This window comes from Sinohyriopsis cumingii, chromosome 9, assembly GCF_028554795.1.
Source record: "Sinohyriopsis cumingii isolate HCF-2022 chromosome 9, ASM2855479v2, whole genome shotgun sequence".
NCBI classification, from domain to species: domain Eukaryota; kingdom Metazoa; phylum Mollusca; class Bivalvia; order Unionida; family Unionidae; genus Sinohyriopsis; species Sinohyriopsis cumingii.
This window is the reverse complement of record NC_142969.1, coordinates 123,723,096-123,742,850: the sequence shown is the minus strand read 5'-3', so window position 1 is coordinate 123,742,850 and position 19,755 is coordinate 123,723,096. Positions and strand designations below refer to the sequence as shown.

At 35.4% G+C, this 19,755-nt stretch overlaps 1 protein-coding gene across 1 annotated transcript; it reads right to left on the bottom strand.

Annotated features, from left to right (window-relative positions):
* Nucleotides 1–247: 247 nt before the first annotated feature.
* Nucleotides 248–10,704, bottom strand: LOC149792834 (uncharacterized). Its single transcript, XM_089971299.1, has 3 exons — nt 2,872–10,704; nt 2,078–2,160; nt 248–1,621 (listed from the first exon to the last, which is right to left on the bottom strand). Exons 1-3 carry the CDS (start codon nt 3,032–3,034, stop codon nt 1,226–1,228), a joined length of 642 nt encoding a protein of 213 aa, XP_089827425.1. The 5' UTR covers nt 3,035–10,704; the 3' UTR covers nt 248–1,225.
* Nucleotides 10,705–19,755: the final 9,051 nt, after the last annotated feature.

Sequence of the window (19,755 nt, the reverse complement as noted above, 5' to 3'; positions counted from 1 at the left end):
CAAGCAAATATGCCTCTCGATTTTCAACTGTCCTACCCAGGAACTAGAATTATTATTGACTGCACAGAAATATTTACAGAAAGACCCTCATCTCTAGTGCTTGCATCAAAGACTTATTCAAACTACAAAACTCACAACACCTGAAAAGGTTTGGTAGGGATAGCCCCACACGGTGCAATCACGTGTGTCTTCCTTGTACTCGGGATGCATGAGTGATGTGGAGATCACAAAGCTGTCAGGGCTTATAGATTTGTTAGAACCAGGGGACCAAATCATGGCAGATAAAGGTTTTGTTTTACATAAAGTTTTAGAAGGTACTGGTGTTTCCATTGCAACACCACACTTTCGGTGTAGTGATGGGCAGTTCACAGCTTCCCAGGTGGAAACCAATCAAAAAATTGCAAGCCTGAGGATACATGTGTAAAGATACATGAAGAGGGTGAAAGAATACAAAGTTATTACAGTCTGTGGTGCCTTTGACAATTTCTGGATCAATAAATCAGTTGTGGACAGTAGCAAATGTACTGACTTTGTTCAAATGACCACTAATTAAACAAAAGAAATAGCATTTTGTGACATGGAAGTATCATGTAGAACTTGTGAATGAAAACAAAGATACTGAGACATTATGAAAGTACCACATAAGGTTCATTTTATTGACATTTCAGTAGTTTATTTTTAGACCTTAAAATCATGCCACATTTCATTGGCATCTTGTCATGCAAATACCTTTTAGATGTGTGAATCTTGTTCATTTTATGAACATTTCAGTAATATACAAGTTTTTTTAAAACACCTTTAGTAACATCGTGTAATATTTCAATGACATCTTGAATTTCATGCAAATACCTTTGGTAAGATGTGTGTATGTCGATATATATATATATATATATATATATATATATATATATATATATATATATATATATACACAATTACTCAAAGGGTTCATGTGAAAATGATACACAGTTCTACAATGCATCTATGTGTGACTGTTCCGGCCTATATACATATATAGTAAGAAAAACCAGCTACGCTGAATTTAAAATTGACAATTTATGTAAGTAGATTTTAAAAGCAGTGCAACAAAGTCCACATTGGCAACTGACTTGCAGCCATTTTGCTTGGAGTTGTCAGAATGATTTAACAATGTAAAGGCATAGAAAATTCATTTTAATATATCTTACAAAACATTCATATGCATATATACAAACAGGAGAACGTACTAGTTGAGGTAGAATCTATAACAGAAGAGATCAAGCTTGTCCTTGACAGCTTGGCAAAATTCCCTGTCAAACAGAATAGTCTCAACATGAAAGTCATTTTCCAACCACACACAAAAATCACACCATTCCAGTCCTGTAACTGCCAAATGCATTTGAACTTGGTAGTAGTAGTTGTGGTTTGTCTTCAATTTCAAGGCATCATTAGAGACCGCAAGGTACTTCAGAGATAGTAAAGTGTCTGCAACTGGACATTTAATCTCCAACAAACCATAAGGGGGGGGGGGGGGGGTCCTGTTGGGGTTGTAGACTTTACGATCAGGAGTTGCAGCAAGCCAATGACAAAATGGGCTCACAATTATGCCACTTGGGTACAGATTGACATTGTCATTCATTCTCTAGAAGAAAAAAGTTATTTTTTTTATATAAAAACAAACCAAAATCATAAATTGCAATAATTTAAAAGGTGGTTTTGTTTCTTATTCAAATAAAATGTTCCTGCACACTGGGGTGTCATTTATCCAATACAAATTATTTTCCTTGATTTCTTAAGCAGGTTTTACAAATTTTTGTTGTTGAAATTTCTTTTAAAAAGGATACAAATCGGATAATTTTCTTTTCTTCTTTTCTTTACAGCATACTCAATTTGTATTCCAAAAGCAATCCTAATTTAGGAAAATAGACAGCCCTGGAAAGTTTATTTGAAGAAATATGATATGGCCAAACTGTATCGTAGACAGCATTTATGCAAGATCTGAATTTCAATAATATTTTAAGTGTTGAAATATTAAAAATATTTGTGCATGTTGAATATAATTTTAATAATTTATAATATAAATATGAATGAAAATGACCTCAACAACATGTGGTGACTCGTTCTTCTTTTGTGATCTAAAACACCGTCCCTTGACAAGGCATTCATTTCCATCTCTATAAACTGAAAATAAAAGAGAAACTCAGTTTAATAAACAGATTAACATAATATCCCATACATAAAATGACAAATGTTATATTGTTTAGACACGATTATTCCCTATTATGTTTACTTGATCTAATGTGTGCAGTTACATACTGGGTGTTAAAATTCATCCATCTACCAACACCACAAAACTAATAATAATTATGATCAATGAACAATGAAGAAGTTCACATAAATAAGGGACCAATTTGTGTGTTTGGGGGCAGGGTGCTCTTTGATAATATATATATATATATATATATATATATATATATATATATATATATATATATATATATATATATATATGAATGGATATAAAACAGCTTTGAACAAATAATCCTGCTGTTTTGTGGGTAAATATACAAATGTCAGGTTGTGTACTTTTGATACATATTAAAATGCAAGGTATGTACCCAAAACTATTTAAAGCGCACCACAAAGTCTCTACTGGTGAGGAAGGGGGCGTGGTTGGTTAAAAGGGCAGTTTGTGTCACTATGCACGTTTTGTAAATGTTTTATTTTGACCGCGTGTTTTGACCACAGTACTGACTGACAGCTGTACATTTAAATCAGACCTACTCAGAAAAACAAATTATGCTTTAAATAGTTTCATTTCTATATCGTTAACTTGTGTTTTGTGTGCAGTAGAGAAAAAGTACACTCAAGATAGGACGTAAATCAACTAACCTTTAAGAGAATGGACATATCCGTCACTGTAATACTTGAATCCTTTTGTCATCTGTTCATTCCCTGAACTGCTGGAGACACCCGTGATGAAATTCTCAACGAATGTAAAAGAAATATCTGGCAAACAGCTCAGATCGTTACTCGATGTACAGTAAGACGCCATATTTTTTTCTCAGTCTGCCTACCGTAGCCTCGTTTTCGCGATACATTAATATTCATGAGGATCTCGTTAAGAATGGTCTATAGACACCCCCCTTGCTTGATGAAACAAACCATGCAGAAAATAATATTAATTGATAACCTTCAGTGTAAGGTATTAAATATAAACCAAATAATGTCACAGTAGCAAACGTTTATTCGAAAAACATTAAGCGTGTATTGAACATGCACTTTTATTTTTAAAGATGACATAAAAATTATACAGGAGTCTCGATTTGTTCATATGTAACAAAGGTACTATATAAAGCTAATACAATCTACATAACATTTCTGTATGAACAACAATTAGGGCATCAGGATTCCCAACTCAATATATATTCATATAAACTTGGTGTACAATGGGTAATTTGACTGAAAGACCCAATGCCAAAGTTATGTGCAAAAAACTGTATATGCCAAATCATCTAATAATACTGAATCTTGAGAGATATTGGTCCTAAACACTGTCCTAAACATTGATAGGTTCCATTAAAATGAGACAATAACTACATTTCATCACAATATGAGCTTCGTAATTTTCCCCTTGAACCGAGAGACCCACCCATTTTTCACACATGTACAAATACATCCGAAGTTGATCGGCTACATCAGTGGGTCAGTTGATTTCAACCGAAAGCTGGAAAACAAGATTTGATGATGTCACTTTTGTATGTTTGAGATGAAGAAGAACCAGAAAAAAACCTGGTAAGAACCTCTGACCAGAGTAAGCAACCGGCAGCTTTCTCACATACCCACACTGGCCAAGCCTGATACTGGAATCTATGCAGACAAGGGGAAGATGGCAGTGATCTATTAGATGTGAGCAGTTTAGACCACCTGGGGCTCCATTCCACACAAGCAATCATAGAATCGCTCATATATATATATATATATATATATATATATATATATATATATATATATATATATATATATATATATATATATATATATTCCTAAGTCAAATGACAACCTTTGGCCTACAACAATCTCCTGAAAAGCATATCCCATCAATATTTGTTGGAGAAAAAAACAATAATATGAATACTGAAATTTGAAAAAATATTAAAAAATTACCAAGTATAGAACAAGGATGGAGAATCCCTTAACCTTGTGTATGGCTGTATTTGTTTTCTTCTTCTATAGGAAGTACCAGTCCAGAAATGGCACTATATTTTATTGTTGCTTTATCTCCACCAAAAATACATTATTTTCTGATCTTGTATACACTTAAGTAAGTGGAGGATGAAAATTGTAATTAATTTTAAAGAAATACAAAAAAGACCCTGTTGTCGGATATTCATCTCCTGATACATAGATGATTAAACATGTATTTACCTGTTTGTATCAAAACATATCACTGATCGAAATTCCATCTCTTTAACAGAATAGAACTTTTAAATGAAGAGGGAGATGACACATGATACAGGCTACTTTTAAATAAATTAAGTGGGGAGATAACACACAAAGATACTGGCTACTTTCTGTGAGACTGCTAAGAAAATGGCAAAACCAGAGTTTGATAAAGGAAAAATAATTCTCAACAAAGTTACTTCTAAGCTTAGACAAAAAATATACCAAAGGTAGTTAAGCATATCTCTAAATGACAAAAAAGTGAACTTATTTCACTGAAAATGAAACAAGAAAATGGCTTCATGATTTACCAGGGCTAATTGAGGAATACATACATACTCATTGTAGATCAATGTACATGACTCCATTTGATGCAAGCAAGGAAGACAACTGATAAAGAGCAGGAATAAATCTGAAAGCTGGCACATTTGAACACTTACATTTTAAATCAGTGCAACCATTAGAGCTTTGAAAAACAAAACATCATTTGCAATAGACTGTATCCATAATATCACAAAGTAAACATTTAAAATAAGGCGTGCAATTTTTAGATGACCCTACTCTAGATAGCAAATGAGAAGAGCTGAAAGAAGAGGACACAGAATGCATGTTTCTAGAAAGTAGAACAGGAATTATCTAAATACAAATACAAATTATACAAAATTGTTGTTGTTGTTGTTGTAGAGTTTAACACCATTTTTCAGCACAAGATAGACTATACATGGGGGTCAATATAATTGGTGGAGGAAAAACCCTGGGAAGAACCACCAACCCATGAGGAGCTACTGGCAGCCTTTCTCACATACCCACATCAGCCGAGCCTGTGACTCGAACTCACTCAGAGGTGAGATGGCAGTGATCCATAACGGTGACCGCTTTAGACCACTCAGCCACTCAGGGCCCCTACAAAATTGTAAAGACCTTGAAAAGAAAATGAAAAGTAAAAACCACTTTTGTGCCTAAATCTATAGTTCTTGAAGAAACAGTTTCTCGGAAGTTTCATTTGAAATCTTGCAATAATTAAAATTTAACCACTGAAAAAAAACATGACTCTGGAGTAGAGAGCTTCCAAAGGTACAATAAGCATAGTTATAAGATGTTACAAATGTAACGGAGAAAAATTAATACAGCAAACTGAAAAATGAAATATAAAATACCAGAGGTCAAAAGTTAATCTAGAGAAAAGGAAGATTAGACAATCAAGACAGAATTTGATGTTAATGTGGAAAAAGTATGCACAATAGATGTATTTGCATAAGTAATCCCAATTTCACCCATGAAGTTTATGTAAACACTGCTAAACTTCATACCTTCTTTATTAAAATAATAGATCAGCAGTAGAATTTACTGTAGCAGGGATCGTCCTGGGCTTCGCCAATGTCGCAAATTGCGATTTTTTTCCTTATTGGTGACAAAAATATCCCATCTGGCGATTTTTTTGGCGATAGACTTTTAGGTTATTTAATTTGTACATACAATTATGGATTTGGACTGGATAAATTAAAAGGAAGAACAAAAGGAAGCCACACACTTGACTAAGCAATGCATTGGAATCAATCTGTTACTCAAACGATCCTTAATCATCCTTTGTTCGTATTGACAACCCCATCTTTACAGTGCATTGTTACATCATAATCTGCTTATGCTGACATCTGGGCTGAGTACTGTATGCTGTGATACAGTCAATCATGCTACCGAATTATACCTACAACTGACCGACTTCTGAAGACGTGAATAGAACAGATAGAATTAATTGAATGGCTAATCCTTCTGGGTTTTTTTACATATACCAATACAGTAGTTTTGCTGAACCTTCATAGAAAACTGATAACCTCTGAAGTACAGACTACTGTGTATAAATACAAAGCAAATGGAAAAAATCTCAATCACAATTATATCTGTCGCCAGTGCAGCATTTTACTCATTGATCTTTTCCTTTTGCCATCAATCCGTGTTATGGCTGCAGAGACTTAAACTCCACAACAAGAAACAGCAAAAAAAGACCAGTTTTGCATAACGAATAATAATTATTTATTTCTCAAAATACAGGAGTGAAACAATCCCTAAATTAGGTGTGAATTTATGCTTATATATACGGTCCAATATTGCCAGGTGTTGACTCGTGTAAGTTTCATTCGTGGGAATGGAGATCCTATTTTGCTTATCGAGAAAATTTATACAGCATTCAGTGATCATTCTTGGTATTTAGGAAGCAATTCACTACAAGCTTTATGAAGCTAGCCATAAAGGGGGGGGGGGGGGCTGCTGAGAGACTGGTGTCACCTTTCAGCACTGTAGACTGTGAACGTGGATTCAGTAACATGAACCTCATAAAAACTGACATCAGAAATAAACTCTGCATCTCATCTCTCGAGAATTTAATGAGAATCAGCATGTACAGATGTGAAAAATTAGACTTTGAAACTGCATTCAAAAAGGAGGCAGCCCTAAAATCACGATGGATCTTCATGTAACACTTTGTAAAATTTTGTTAATGCTTGTTGTAATTAAAGTATTAACTAACCCATCTTTTGTAATTTTCATTGCCTGTTACATTAATAGACTAAATTAACACTTGGAAAAATGTACACTACTTGTTCTGGCGACACTTTTTGAAAATTGGCAACAAGATATTGAGGTTGGCGATTATTTTGGCGACAGCTTTTTAAAAGCCAGGACCATCCCTGCTGTAGCCAAAGAGACTTAACATTATTCTTGTAGCAAGCATCCTTCCTTCAAGGGTCTCCAGTTTTTATCCAAAATCTGTTATAAATATAATGAAGTCTTTTTTTATTACCTAACCATAGCTGCCAACCTTCCAGGCTCACAATTAGTGAAAATAGGGATAAAAAGTCGTGAATTTGGACACAAATTCGTGAAAAAATACCATGACAATAACTCCATCCACTCTGACTACTCCGACCATCAATACTACGCTATATCAAGTTCGCAAAATAAAAATAAAACACTACATATATGCAGAAATATTTATTTATTAAGACATGATACTGTGGCAGACTTTAACTTCCTCAACTGCTTGATCGTAAATTTGTTTTCTAAACAGTTCCGACTTCTTGCCTGCTGGTAGATCTTGGGGACTAAAATTGTTGACAAATGTTCTGCTGCTAAGGAGGTCCTAAAGTCTGTCTTGTTTTTTTCCTCACTAAAGAAAATAATCTTTCGCTATCACTGTTGCTGTGAGGAATGCACAGGAGCTGCAGCATTTTTGGTTCTTCCACAGGAAAATTTGGAAGCGATTTTCGAGTCCGGGAACATATGTCAGAACAAATGTTTAGCATGGTCTCCAGCTGATAAAGGTAGATTGTGTTCGACACAAGAAAACTCACAAATAATGCTTAAGCGTTGGTAGCCTGCGGGTCTTCCGCCAATGGTTTAAAATATTCCAGAGATGAAATCTGCGAATTCTTAATTTCCCCAACTTCTACGTGTTTTTTGCAACCGACATTCTTCCTCACATCGTCTCTGCGATGGCACACTGAGTGCAAAAAGCATGAATGAATATCAATGTTTAATGGCAGAATGCACGGCCAATTTTTGATATATTCCAAATTAAACTTCACTTTTTGAGTGATACATTTCTTTTTCCATGGTGGTGAAGACATTTTCAAAATCTTACATGCGATGCTAACGGTAACTCGAATCAGTGTTTTGACGCATGCGCGGAGCGAATTTCCGGTTAGGCCCTAGTTTCTCTCAAAAGCACTTGTAAAACTACTCTTATACATACAGATTAAAATAGGCTAAAATTCTTGCGACCTGGCCAACTGTACTAATCGGCTGTAGATCTACTAATATCGTGACCAGCGGTACCGGACCGTTTCGGCAACTGCGAATATCACGACTAGCGCTTAACGGAAAATCGGTTATTTTATTAAAGATTTAAAATAATTGAGGATCGGAAAATTCGTGAATTTTTGTCTTACGGCGTGAATCCGTGAATCGCTAAAAAAGTCGTGAAATTCACACCAAATTCGTGAGGGTTGGCAGCTATGCCTTTCTCTTAGTCTTATATATGACAGTTTTAGTCAAATTTTAGTCTTCGTTAAACATGTTACTATGGGTAGTTGACATCATGATCGAACATATTCGTGGTATGCTGGCAGATTTACTGTTTAGTTTATTTGGTGTGTGGAAGTTGAAATAAATTCACTGAATCTCAAGATACTGTTACATAACATACATAAACAAAATGCAAATCAGGCTTTCTGTTAGTATCTATATTTGTAAGTTATAATTTAATTTTCCTTCATTGTGCCTTGTTGAAAATGGCTAAATTTGGTGGTTGTATACAGGAGAAACTACCAGGTTGCACATCATCCAGGTAAAATGGGCAGAATATCATCTGCTAGCGATGTATCAGGAAGGATCTAATTATTACACATTTTGAAAGAAATTGCTCACCAGAATGTGTCCTAAAAAAAGCATATTAGTAGTAAACAAATTTGATAGCCCGACATCCTAGGCCCCTCTAATTTAAGTTACGGCATGTTCTTTACTCTAAGTGAGCTGCCCCACCAGCTTATCAAAATTTCTTTTAATTTGCCTGAGGAAACTTTGATCGAACTGATGAAATGTTTAACTGTATTTTCAAGATGTTGACATAGCTGCCATAACATGGCACAATCTAAATCAGATCACCAGTGTCCTATGTGAAATTGAGATATGATTTTAATCCAGGTGAAGCATGGCATGTCATGCTAAAAAATACAATTTTGTAACCGACAACCCCGTGACATGGTTGTGTTTATAGAAAATACAAATTTCGGTAATCTTTCCCCCAAAAAACCAAAAGTAAAAAACACCACCACTTTCAGTATATCTCCATCACATGTAGCATGTATAAATGGTTAACTAATTGGAGCGAATGTAAAACTCTCCCCTGGGCAGTTTAAATAGCAGTAATTAAAGATAATGAGGTCAGGTATAATCAACCATTTCACATATTTCTTAACTGGCTGACAACAGCTAGTGACATGTGTTTTAATGCTGCAGTGGGTGAGCCCATTGTGCTAATTTGCATAGGTAGGGAAAGAAAGTGAAACAACCCTTTATAAGTAACAAAAGTGATGCTAGATGTGTGTGCATGAACAAAATTTATTACATTGCCTTGAATGAGAATGTTTAGGCTATACGTATTTAATTTTGACAAGTATGTGAACATCAACAATATTTCTCTGAAGTCAGATTTTACTGCATACATGTATGCAGAATGGAAAGCAAGAGCAGTTCTGTTGTCGGAAGAGTGTTCAAGTGTAATTCATTTCTGAAGCCGATTTAGGGTGCAATTAGCTATCAGCAAAGACAAAAAAAAATAATTCATAACTCTTGGTTGATAAGAGTTTACTTTTTGAACACGCAAGTGGAAAAAGAAAAGAAAAGATATTGGGGGGCTATTAATTCTTTGCACATACTGCAAACAACACATCAACAGATATAAACTCAGTTCTGACCAGAATTCACTCAAAGAGTCCGGCATAAAAGTTTGAACGCTGAGGACCATACAGTCCCTAGTGAGGGTAGTGATGAACATGAATTACACTTGGATTACCTTCAAACCTCTTTGAACTTATTTCTGCATGGTAACCATTGCAATGCTGTGTGACAATACTGAAAAAGGGGAACTTTTAGGTGCGTGGAAATTGTAGTCTAGGCATGAGGAATTTCAATCAGGGCTTGTGAATTTATTTAAGTCACCAGCCCTGGGCATGCGACAAACATAAATTTTCTTTGAGCACTGCATTTAATCAATAACTGACTGTTATTGCCATACTATTGTCTACATAACTCACATTTCAATGCCTTTTCCCTGTTCCTTCATTCTGTACCTTATATGCTTCCTTAACAAGCAAATAACATATATTTAATAGTTTAAGACTGAATCAATAATATGAAGTTTATTCTCTAGTTATTGCTAGCTAGAAATAATTTTTCACATAGTTTTGCATGGTTTGTCACCAGTATTTACAATCATGAATTTTGATAACGATTTACATATGACCATGGGGGCCCAGAGTGGCAGAGTGGTCTAAAGTGCTCTTTGTTACAGATCACTGCCATCTCACCTCTGTCTGTGTGGGTTCGAGTCTCGGATTTGGCTAATGTGGATATGTGAGAAAGCTTGCCAGTAGCTTCTCGTGGGTCGGAGGTTCCTTCCAGGATTTTCACAGGTTCTTCCTCCACCATTAATATTGGCTGCCATGTATAGCCTATCATGTACTGAAAAATGGTATTAAACCCTACAACAACAACAACATATGACCATAATTATCACATTTGTATGGTTTTGTCACAACCGTGTCTCTTCATGTGCTTGGACAAATAAACCATCTGGCTAAACAATTTTCCACATATTCCACATATATATGGTTGGTCACCGCTGTGTACATTCGTGTGATCCTGCAATATGTATTCCATTTCAAACGATTTGCCACAAATTTTGCATTTGCATGGTTTGTCACTGGTGTGTCTCTTTAAATGCCTTGACAACGAAGCATTTTGGGTATACGATTTACCACATATTCCACATTCGTACGGTTTGTTTTCAGTATGTATCCTTGTGTGTCTCGTCAAATAGGCTTTCACCCCAAATGGTTTACCACAGATTTCACACTCAAATGGTCTCTCACCAGTATGCATCCACATGTGATTTTTCAATCTCGGGCTAACGCTAAACGATTTACCACACAGTTCACATTTGTATGGTTTGCAACCAGTATGTGTCCTAGTGTGTCTCTTCAAGGAAGAGTTCATACCAAACGATTTACCACAGATTTCGCACTCGAATGGTTTGTCACCGGTGTGTGTCTTCATGTGACTTTTGATTCCAGATTTATCTCTAAACCGTTTTCCACACACGTTACATTTGTTTGGCTTGTCACCAGTGTGTATCCTCCAATGTACGAATAAGCTGGAACTCTGGCTAAATAATTTCCCACAAACTTCACACTTGTATGGCTTTTCCTTCGTGTGTACTCTCAGGTGTTTCGACCAGTCATTACGCTGTCTAAATGATTTCCCACATAGTTCACAGTTGAATGGTCTGACATTAATGTGGATCACCTGGTTTTCCATTTCAGAAATGTTTGCAGTTCTTTTGTACCGTATTCGTTGTATGAAAAGCGTTAATCACTGCTCTTCGTGTCCTGCATTGAACACATACCTATACGCCCTTTGGATAAAAATCCATGATGAAGATAATTAATTGACGCACATGCGTCAGTGAACAAGCGGCAAGTATAAATTTTATACCAAATTATGTCGCGGAAGCAAACTTTTATTCCCCCCAAAATTAAGCGTGAATTCGAAAAGAAATTTAAATTTTAGGGTTTTCAAAGATGACATAAAAATGGTAGAAGTCTACATTTTTATTTAACAAAGTTGCCATACAAAAATAATACAGAAAAAGAAAGATTTAAATGTGTTTTTTTTTTTTTTTATAAAAAAAAAAAAAAAAAACAATTTTTATAGATGAGCAACAAATTGACACAACATGACCTCCCTCGATATAGAAGACACACTTGCATCTATCTACACATTCATTCCGGATTCCTATGCAACACCAACTGAGTATCATCATTTTCTGGTGACGTGTGCTTAGTCGTGATGGAATACGGGCCGGTGTGTGCAGGGAAGGCGATGGGTGCCATTTACCAGCGGAACCGGTTCCAATCTCCGTAGAGTACGAATTTAACATTCTCTAACCTGTATGATAGTATTATTTGTATTAAATAATAATTCTGCCTACTGTTATCAAGCATTTTCCCATATAATCCAGGGATAGCACTTTTCGTTCTGCATGGTGCATATTTATAATTATCTATCTCCCTCTCTCTCTCATATATATATATATATATATATATATATATATATATATATATACCTCTCAGTTCGTTTGTACCCTCTTCCGATTTCAATCACGGAAACCGTTAATGTGATAAAATGTGCACATAACTTAGTCTATTCACCCATTATAATTTCTAACTTGACTGTGACCAGAGTGTCTCTAACACACACATCATCTGCACCTTTCATGCTTAATGGACTTTCAATACTAACACTGTGCGATATTGCGTACACTATGGCCAAGTCTATTTTTCTCAAACAATAAAGCGACATCGTTCACCCTATTCAGTAACTACCGGATAATTCCATAAATTACCGCAATGTTAAGAGTTAGATTTATATTCCTTTGCACACATGCTCATAGGAATTACACAGACTGTTAAATCCACGTGAAAGGCAAAGTTGCGGTTGTCATTCATTTTGCTTGCTTGATTCGACATTGTAAATATCGGAAGCAGACGGCGTAGTCTTTTCCTTCTATGTACATTTTTGTTGTTGAGTTTAATTATAGTAGCGTTCGCACAATTGTGCATGTGCCACTTTTTTCTGACTGCACTGCAGCCTGCTAGTTGTTCCTGGGGAAGGGGATGGTGCCACCTCCCCCAGGCTTTTATGGATTCAAGGAACCCTGATAGTTTGGCCTCAATCTGTGGGTCCATAAAGGTCCCTACAGTTGAATGGTTGGCTGTCATTAGTGGGAAGGAGAGCTCGGGAACGGTCTTGTTTGCTTTACATCGCTGGTTTCTTGTTGCATTTGCCTGGTATTTTTTTTTTTTTTTTTTTTTGGGAAATTTTTTTTTTCTTTTTTTTTCTTCAAAATGTTCTAAAAGGATGGGGGATGTTCTATGCTGTTTATAGAGGTTCTTAGTAGATATCATGTATGAAGAGAGATTTTCAAGGTTATTATAGGATTACTAGTCGAGGTGTTTAGCGTGTGTTTCCTACGTTATGTTATTTATAAGTTTTTAGATATTACCTCTTTAAGTTATTTATTAATTGATGTTTTTAGAGATTGAATGTTATTTATACTTTATTTAGCAAGAGACCGGAGTCCTAGCCGATTACACGGTTCGTTAAGGACATCTAGGACATCCGATTTTGCGGTTTCCTTAGTTTTTTATAGGTGCTTCGTAAGTGAATTATTTATTAATACTTTTATAAAATTTAATGATATGTTATGGTTTTTATGTGGTTCCGTCTAAATTTATTTAGCTAGTTACTGGGTCTTTTGGTTTTGTGGGGATAGTAATTATATTTTGTTCCTAAGTCCTGCTGAGTCTATGAATTGATTTATATTTTTATGTGCTGATTGTTTATTTTTATTAGAGTCCATAAGTAACTCTGGGTATGTGTGTGGTGATCCAATCTATTTTTGGTTTTTGATAAATATTTTCCGAGCGGGTTGATATTTTGGGCATATATTGAATACGGGGTGTAGATCTTCGGTGGTGTGGCAGTTAAAGCAGTTAATGGTTGCTGGTTTGGGTCCTATAAACCTTCCAAAACTGCTTGCTAGTTTAGTTTTTCCAGTTATTATCCTGTTTATGGTTTTCTGTTCTAAATAGGTACCCTTAGGTAGCTGTATGTTCCTATCTACGTTTTTTGGGGTTTCATGGTGCTTTTTACCTTTTGTGGAGGAGTTCCAAAAATCTTGCCATGTCTGGTCTATATATGTTTGTGCGAAGCTTATTGCTTCTGTAGAGCTATAGTTAAGCTTGATAGAGTTTTGATCTCCTAGTTTGGTTTTTGCAACTTTGTCTGCTGTTTCGTTGCCAGAGATTCCAATGTGCGACGGTATCCACATGAGCTCGACTAATTGATGTGCTGTGGTGATATCGTCGATTAATTGGCATGCTCTGTCGAGGAATTGTTCCCTAGAGTGTGTATTGCGATTTTGGATCGATTTGATAACGCTTAGGGAATCGCTTATAATGACTGCTTTAGGTATTTGGTTGTCTTTGATCGATTGTAGTGATTCAAGTATAGCCCAGAATTCAGTGGTGTAAATGGAGCAATTGTCAAGTAATCTGGATCCCGTTTGTATATTGAATTCAGGGATGACTATTGCTGCTGTTCTTGGTGGGTTGCTTGTTTTTGATCCATCGGTATATATTTTAACATAGTCCGGGTATTTTTGGTTGATTTCGTTTGCCAGTACAGGTTTTAGTAAGTTTTTTTGTCCTTCTTTATTGCCTAATTTGGTAGCTTCAATGTTAATCCTTGGTGGTTTTTGTAACCATGGTGATTTGTTCTGGTCCGTATTGTTTGTTACCTGTTTTTTTTAGTAGAGGTATCTTTTCTCTTAGTTCAAAGATTACTTTGCCACTTGGTGTGATAGGTATGATTTTGGGTTTGAAGACAACTTTACACTTATTTATAGCTATTTTGGTGGGATGGTTGTCTGGGTGGGTATCTAATCGAATGGAGTATCGGAGGAGCAGTTCTTGCCTACGTAATTTTAAGGGTAGTTCTCCTGTTAGTGTTTGTAGTTCTTCTAATGATGTTGAGGGGAGTGTTCCTGTGCATAATAGCAAGGCTTTTCTCTGGATAGTGTCAAGTTTTTGTAGTACAGGCTGCTTAGCCGAGTTATATGCTTGGCAACCGTAATCCAGTTTTGATCTAATTAGGCTTTTATATATCGTGAGGAGGGTTTCCTGGTTGGATTCTATGTACATACTTATGCAATAGTGCATTTCTTCGTCAAAACTGGACATGTTCACCACCTGGAAATTACTGGCGAACAGGGTCGTATTTTACATTTTACTTCTGTTTCGAATGAAACGCGCAGACGATAACGGAGTTAAGGCTCTCCCGGGAATAATCAGGTTTGAACGTTTAAATCAATAAATGGACTAAGTTATGTGCATCTTTTGCCTCATTTCTGCTTTTCACTTTTTATTTCGGTAGGTGGGGGTACAAACAAACGGGGATTCAGACCACACGCATGCATACCTGTACCACGGTACCACCGACACTACACTGTCTGGTGATGTGCCAAGGTCGTGATGGTATATGAGTCGGTGCTTACAGGCAAGACGATGGATGCCTCTAACCCGTGAACCTGGGTTCGAATCTTCTTGGAGTACGAGTTACAATTTATATAGCCTGCATGATAACGCTCTTTGTATCGTATTTATCAGAACTCTTTTAGTATTATCAATTTTTTGTGTGCAGAATCCAGACATTAATTCCAAAAAAATACAGACCTTACTACTACATTATTTTTACTTAAATTTGATAACATTGAAATTTACATCTTCAGGACAATCCAGGAAAAACGTATACTATAAAAGTGTATACACAGACAAAACAATCTGCTTCGTTTTAAAATGCTAATGCGTTTTGCATTGGTCATATACGAATTTACCTGATATTGTTGCTGTTATTGTTATTATTATTATTATACGCCTTTCAATATCAAATTTATGGTGTATGCTGAGTATGCATACAAATATAGTCTATAATACACATAATCTTACACATTTCGTTATGACATTATGAGTTATAATATGTAACAGAAAAGAAGTGAAACAAACATTGATTAAAATCAGCATCATACATATCCTATCACAATTACAATAATACAAAAGGTTCCAAATCAATTCCAAGTTGTGAATGTCCTGATATACAAATATACTAATAGTCTTGAACGTTTCTATATGCCAATAACGTCCCTATTTGTCAATAACGTCCCTATATGCCCAAAACGTCCCTATATGCCAAATTCGTAATCCAAAATAATGTGTTCACCCCTAAGTCAATGAGCACTTTAGTAATTCCATTGAATATGTCAAACAAACAGTTTATGTCGATTTGTATCTGATTAAAACAAGACAACTGTAAACTCTTATCAATAAATGGATTCCTAGAGACTGGAGGAAAGGTACAATAAATTATTTTTTATCAACTCCATATTTATACCAATTTTTAGTTGGCCTACGACGTAACATGAAGTTCAACATTCAAACGGAGAAACCTAATCAAGCTGTAAACAATAATGGCCTTAGCTAAACTGCTAGCAAAAACTCTTGCTTACAACTTACAATCATAGGAAAAGGTTAGCTATATAAACACTCAATTTATAAATTAGAATCATTGACGAAACATTAAGCACAAAATATAAATTATATCTATATTACACCCATCCTCATTAAAGAAAATGAAAGATATATAAAATAAAGTTTTCTTTGGATATTGGTCAAATTCGCATAGTATGCCCTAATGATAAGAATTCTTTGGGAGATGTTTTACGAATGACAAAAAATATACACAAAATAAAGCAATACTTTACTCTACACGTGATAATGTATCTGCAATCACATTATATTTTCCCTGATCCGTCTAGTATCTACGTTGCACTATCCCAACATATCGTTTGAGTTCTACAAGGAGTGACACCCTGATAAGAAGAGAGAGAGAGAAGGAATAGTATAAAGAGGATCACTGTAATCAATGCATATGATTAATCAATACCAGAAGCAAAGGTGACCTCATCAAAGACTGCGCAATTTATGTGTCAGCTAAATAACTAATTCCCTGATATACATCATTGTGAACTTATTGATTCAAATTAGGCTTTTCAGTTATAGTGAGTTAAGAAGGACCTTATTTTTAGCAAAGTTATTGCTTGGTTGTAAATCATTACTTTCTATTGTTAAGAAAGCACTGTCCCATCAGTCACGGGTCCAGAAACTCATTCTGACCCCAAATTAACACAATGGAGAGGAACATTGAAAAAGCTGCACTCTACTCCTTGAATAAAAACACTTTCACTAGAAGAGGACCTCACAGACAAAAGCAAAGTATCTGATAACAAGAGACAATGTCAAGCTCCTGTGTCTATTAATATTTTAACAGGGATCTGTTTGGCAGTGTAAGGAATAAGTGATGTAAAACCTTCGGATATAATTGGTTCGAATATCTCGAAAACAGAATCAGACTTGTTTATCACGTTGCTCACATGGTGCTCAAAATGTTCGGCAACTTTGATTACTCCTGATCATTACAACCGCATGTCTGTAGTTGTCTATAACATTTACCCAACATATAATGCACCCACGACAGTGTTGTTTGTAAACGCGGCTGAAATTAGCCATCGTATCGCGACTATTGAACCATCATGCACAATCATCTCCCACATTTTGTTCAACAAATTCCTGTATCATTGCCATATTCTCGTGAGTTGGAAATTTCATATTCTTTTCAGCAGTGAATAGTTTAGATACCATTGCCACATTTGCCCATGTTCAGTAAAGTAAGCAATGACAGCAGTTTGAACAGCCAGTTATCTACATTCATTCTGTAAACAGTGATTGCATTATAAACATACTTGGCTATCCAGTCATCTTGTATGCAGAGACGGCGTATGAAGGACCATATGTCTCCACAATCATTCTGTCAGCAGTTAATTTGGTTCGAACAGTCATAGTTACAGAGATTTTGTAAGGAGTGACGGTATTATGCACATTCATAACTGTTACCATTTATTATGTAAGCAGTAGAAACATCCATAGATCTCCACATTCATTCTGTGCGTAGTGACGGCAGTATGAACAGCCAGCTAAAGAAAAAAAAAACTATTTAAGATAGGAAAGCGCAGGTTGAGAGTTAAAATTAAACATATGTCTTATAGCTGTTAAGAAAAAGGACATTCCTCTTCAGAGTGTGCAAAGAAAATGGATAAAGATATAAATGGGGAGTACTCAGAAGGCATATGAAGCAGGAGGAAAAATACTCAAATCTAGCAAATAAATACAAAGCAAAAAACGCAGAACAAAATAGGTGAATCACCCATTTTAATAAACTAATTATGAAAGGACAATGCAATGATGTGATTATACTATTTGATTTAATTTATATATAATTTGATTGTTTGTTTGTTCGATTTTTAAAAAAAAACAATCTTCAGTTATATGCTATTGTTATGTTATTTTATTTACTGGATTTGACATTTCCCAGAAATTCGGATTGTCATAACTTTTTTCTTTTATAAACACCTAATAATAGAAACTTCGTATATAATGCTGACCTAGTTCCTGCCCTTGATTCAGAAAGTAGTATAGAGTTCTTGTAAAAAAAGAATGTTTTTATTTTTTTTAAATTCTTTCCCAGAGTAAAAATCATTGGTTTTAGTCAAGGCCATACTAGGACTACGTGATGTTGGGCATGTCAAAAGCTTCTATACTATTCTAGAAAATGATCACGTGACCCTCATACGTCCTAAATTAGCGTATATCTGTTTCATACAGAGACTTTGGGCAGTCTGGCTTTAAATCATTGACACATAAAGTTGTTTTGTTGTGACCAGTTTAAGTTGAACTTTTTAAAAAAAATCCTCAAATTGTTTGGATTCTTAGAGATTTGTTTCACTGGAAATGATTGTGTTCTAAATGAATTCTTGGACAAAGACAGTTATCGAAATTTACAGATAATTCAAACAATGAAGTAGTATTTTATGTGATTCAACAAAGAACTGTTTACACACCAGGACGACGCTGACCACAACATACATCATCGCCTTCCATTTTGGATTTCATCGAAATTCGAACTCAGTTTCCTTAGGACCTCTAATGTTTTTAATTCTTGGATTATTCAGGATTCTTTTAGGATTTGATTCGTAAACCGTAAGTTTTTTCTTCTTTTTTATCTTGGTTTTCTGGGGAAAAGATTATTGTTAAATTTTACAAAGCTTGTTCTCTTCACATTTTTCTTGTTATTGTTTAACAGACCCTTAAAACGTAACAATACGCTTATAAATTTAGTTGTGATTTTTATTATGAGGATATGTCCAAACACAGAGTGAACCCATTTGTTTTGGTACCGGTAAAATATTTACCCAAACACAGTTTTGTGATGGAATTGTTTCCTTTGTATTGGCAATAGATTGTAGCATCATTCTCCAAAGAGATCTGGTTGGCGTGAAAAGAAAGACTGGGTTTTTAGTTTTGAATAAAATCTTATTGGAGTTTATAACACCAGTTATAATTGACTCTTCCGTGTCCTGTTGTTTCATGGAATGGAGTCCGTGCCTGCTGTCGCTGCTGGCATTTCGGTGGTGGTTGTTGATGTACTTTTTAAAGAGTTATAAGTCTTGGATTGTGAAAGTCTCTGTATAGTAGGCTTTATTTCCTCAAACTGTAACAACCATAATTTTGTCAGCACGTCCTTCTTCGTCTGTTCACTTCTGGAAGGTTTCATCTCATCTTCGCATTCTCTTTTCCTCGTCATTTTAGTTTTGAACAAGTGTCTTCCCTTGAAAATATTCTCGAACTCTTCATTCTGTTTCTTCTGAAATTCATAATACGTTGGTTGTGACTGAAAAGGATGGGAGTGGTACTGGCATAGATTCTTAGGAGGACAAGAAACTGTAAAATTCATGACATTTTCCTCTGGAATAACTGGCGTGACTGTCACACTAGTCATATTATCACCTCATCAATAAGAATCGTATACAGCAGGCAGATCCCCAAA

Bases quoted from the DNA above. Each gene is read 5' to 3' on its own strand.
- LOC149792834 (XM_089971299.1), bottom strand. From the start codon at position 3,034: ATGGCGTCTTACTGTACATCGAGTAACGATCTGAGCTGTTTGCCAGAT. The intron at 2,161-2,871 runs GTTAGTTGATTT...TTTTATTTTCAG, and splicing joins ATATGTCCATTCTCTTAAAG to TTTATAGAGATGGAAATGAA. The intron at 1,622-2,077 runs GTCATTTTCATT...TTTTTCTTCTAG, and splicing joins AGTCACCACATGTTGTTGAG to AGAATGAATGACAATGTCAA.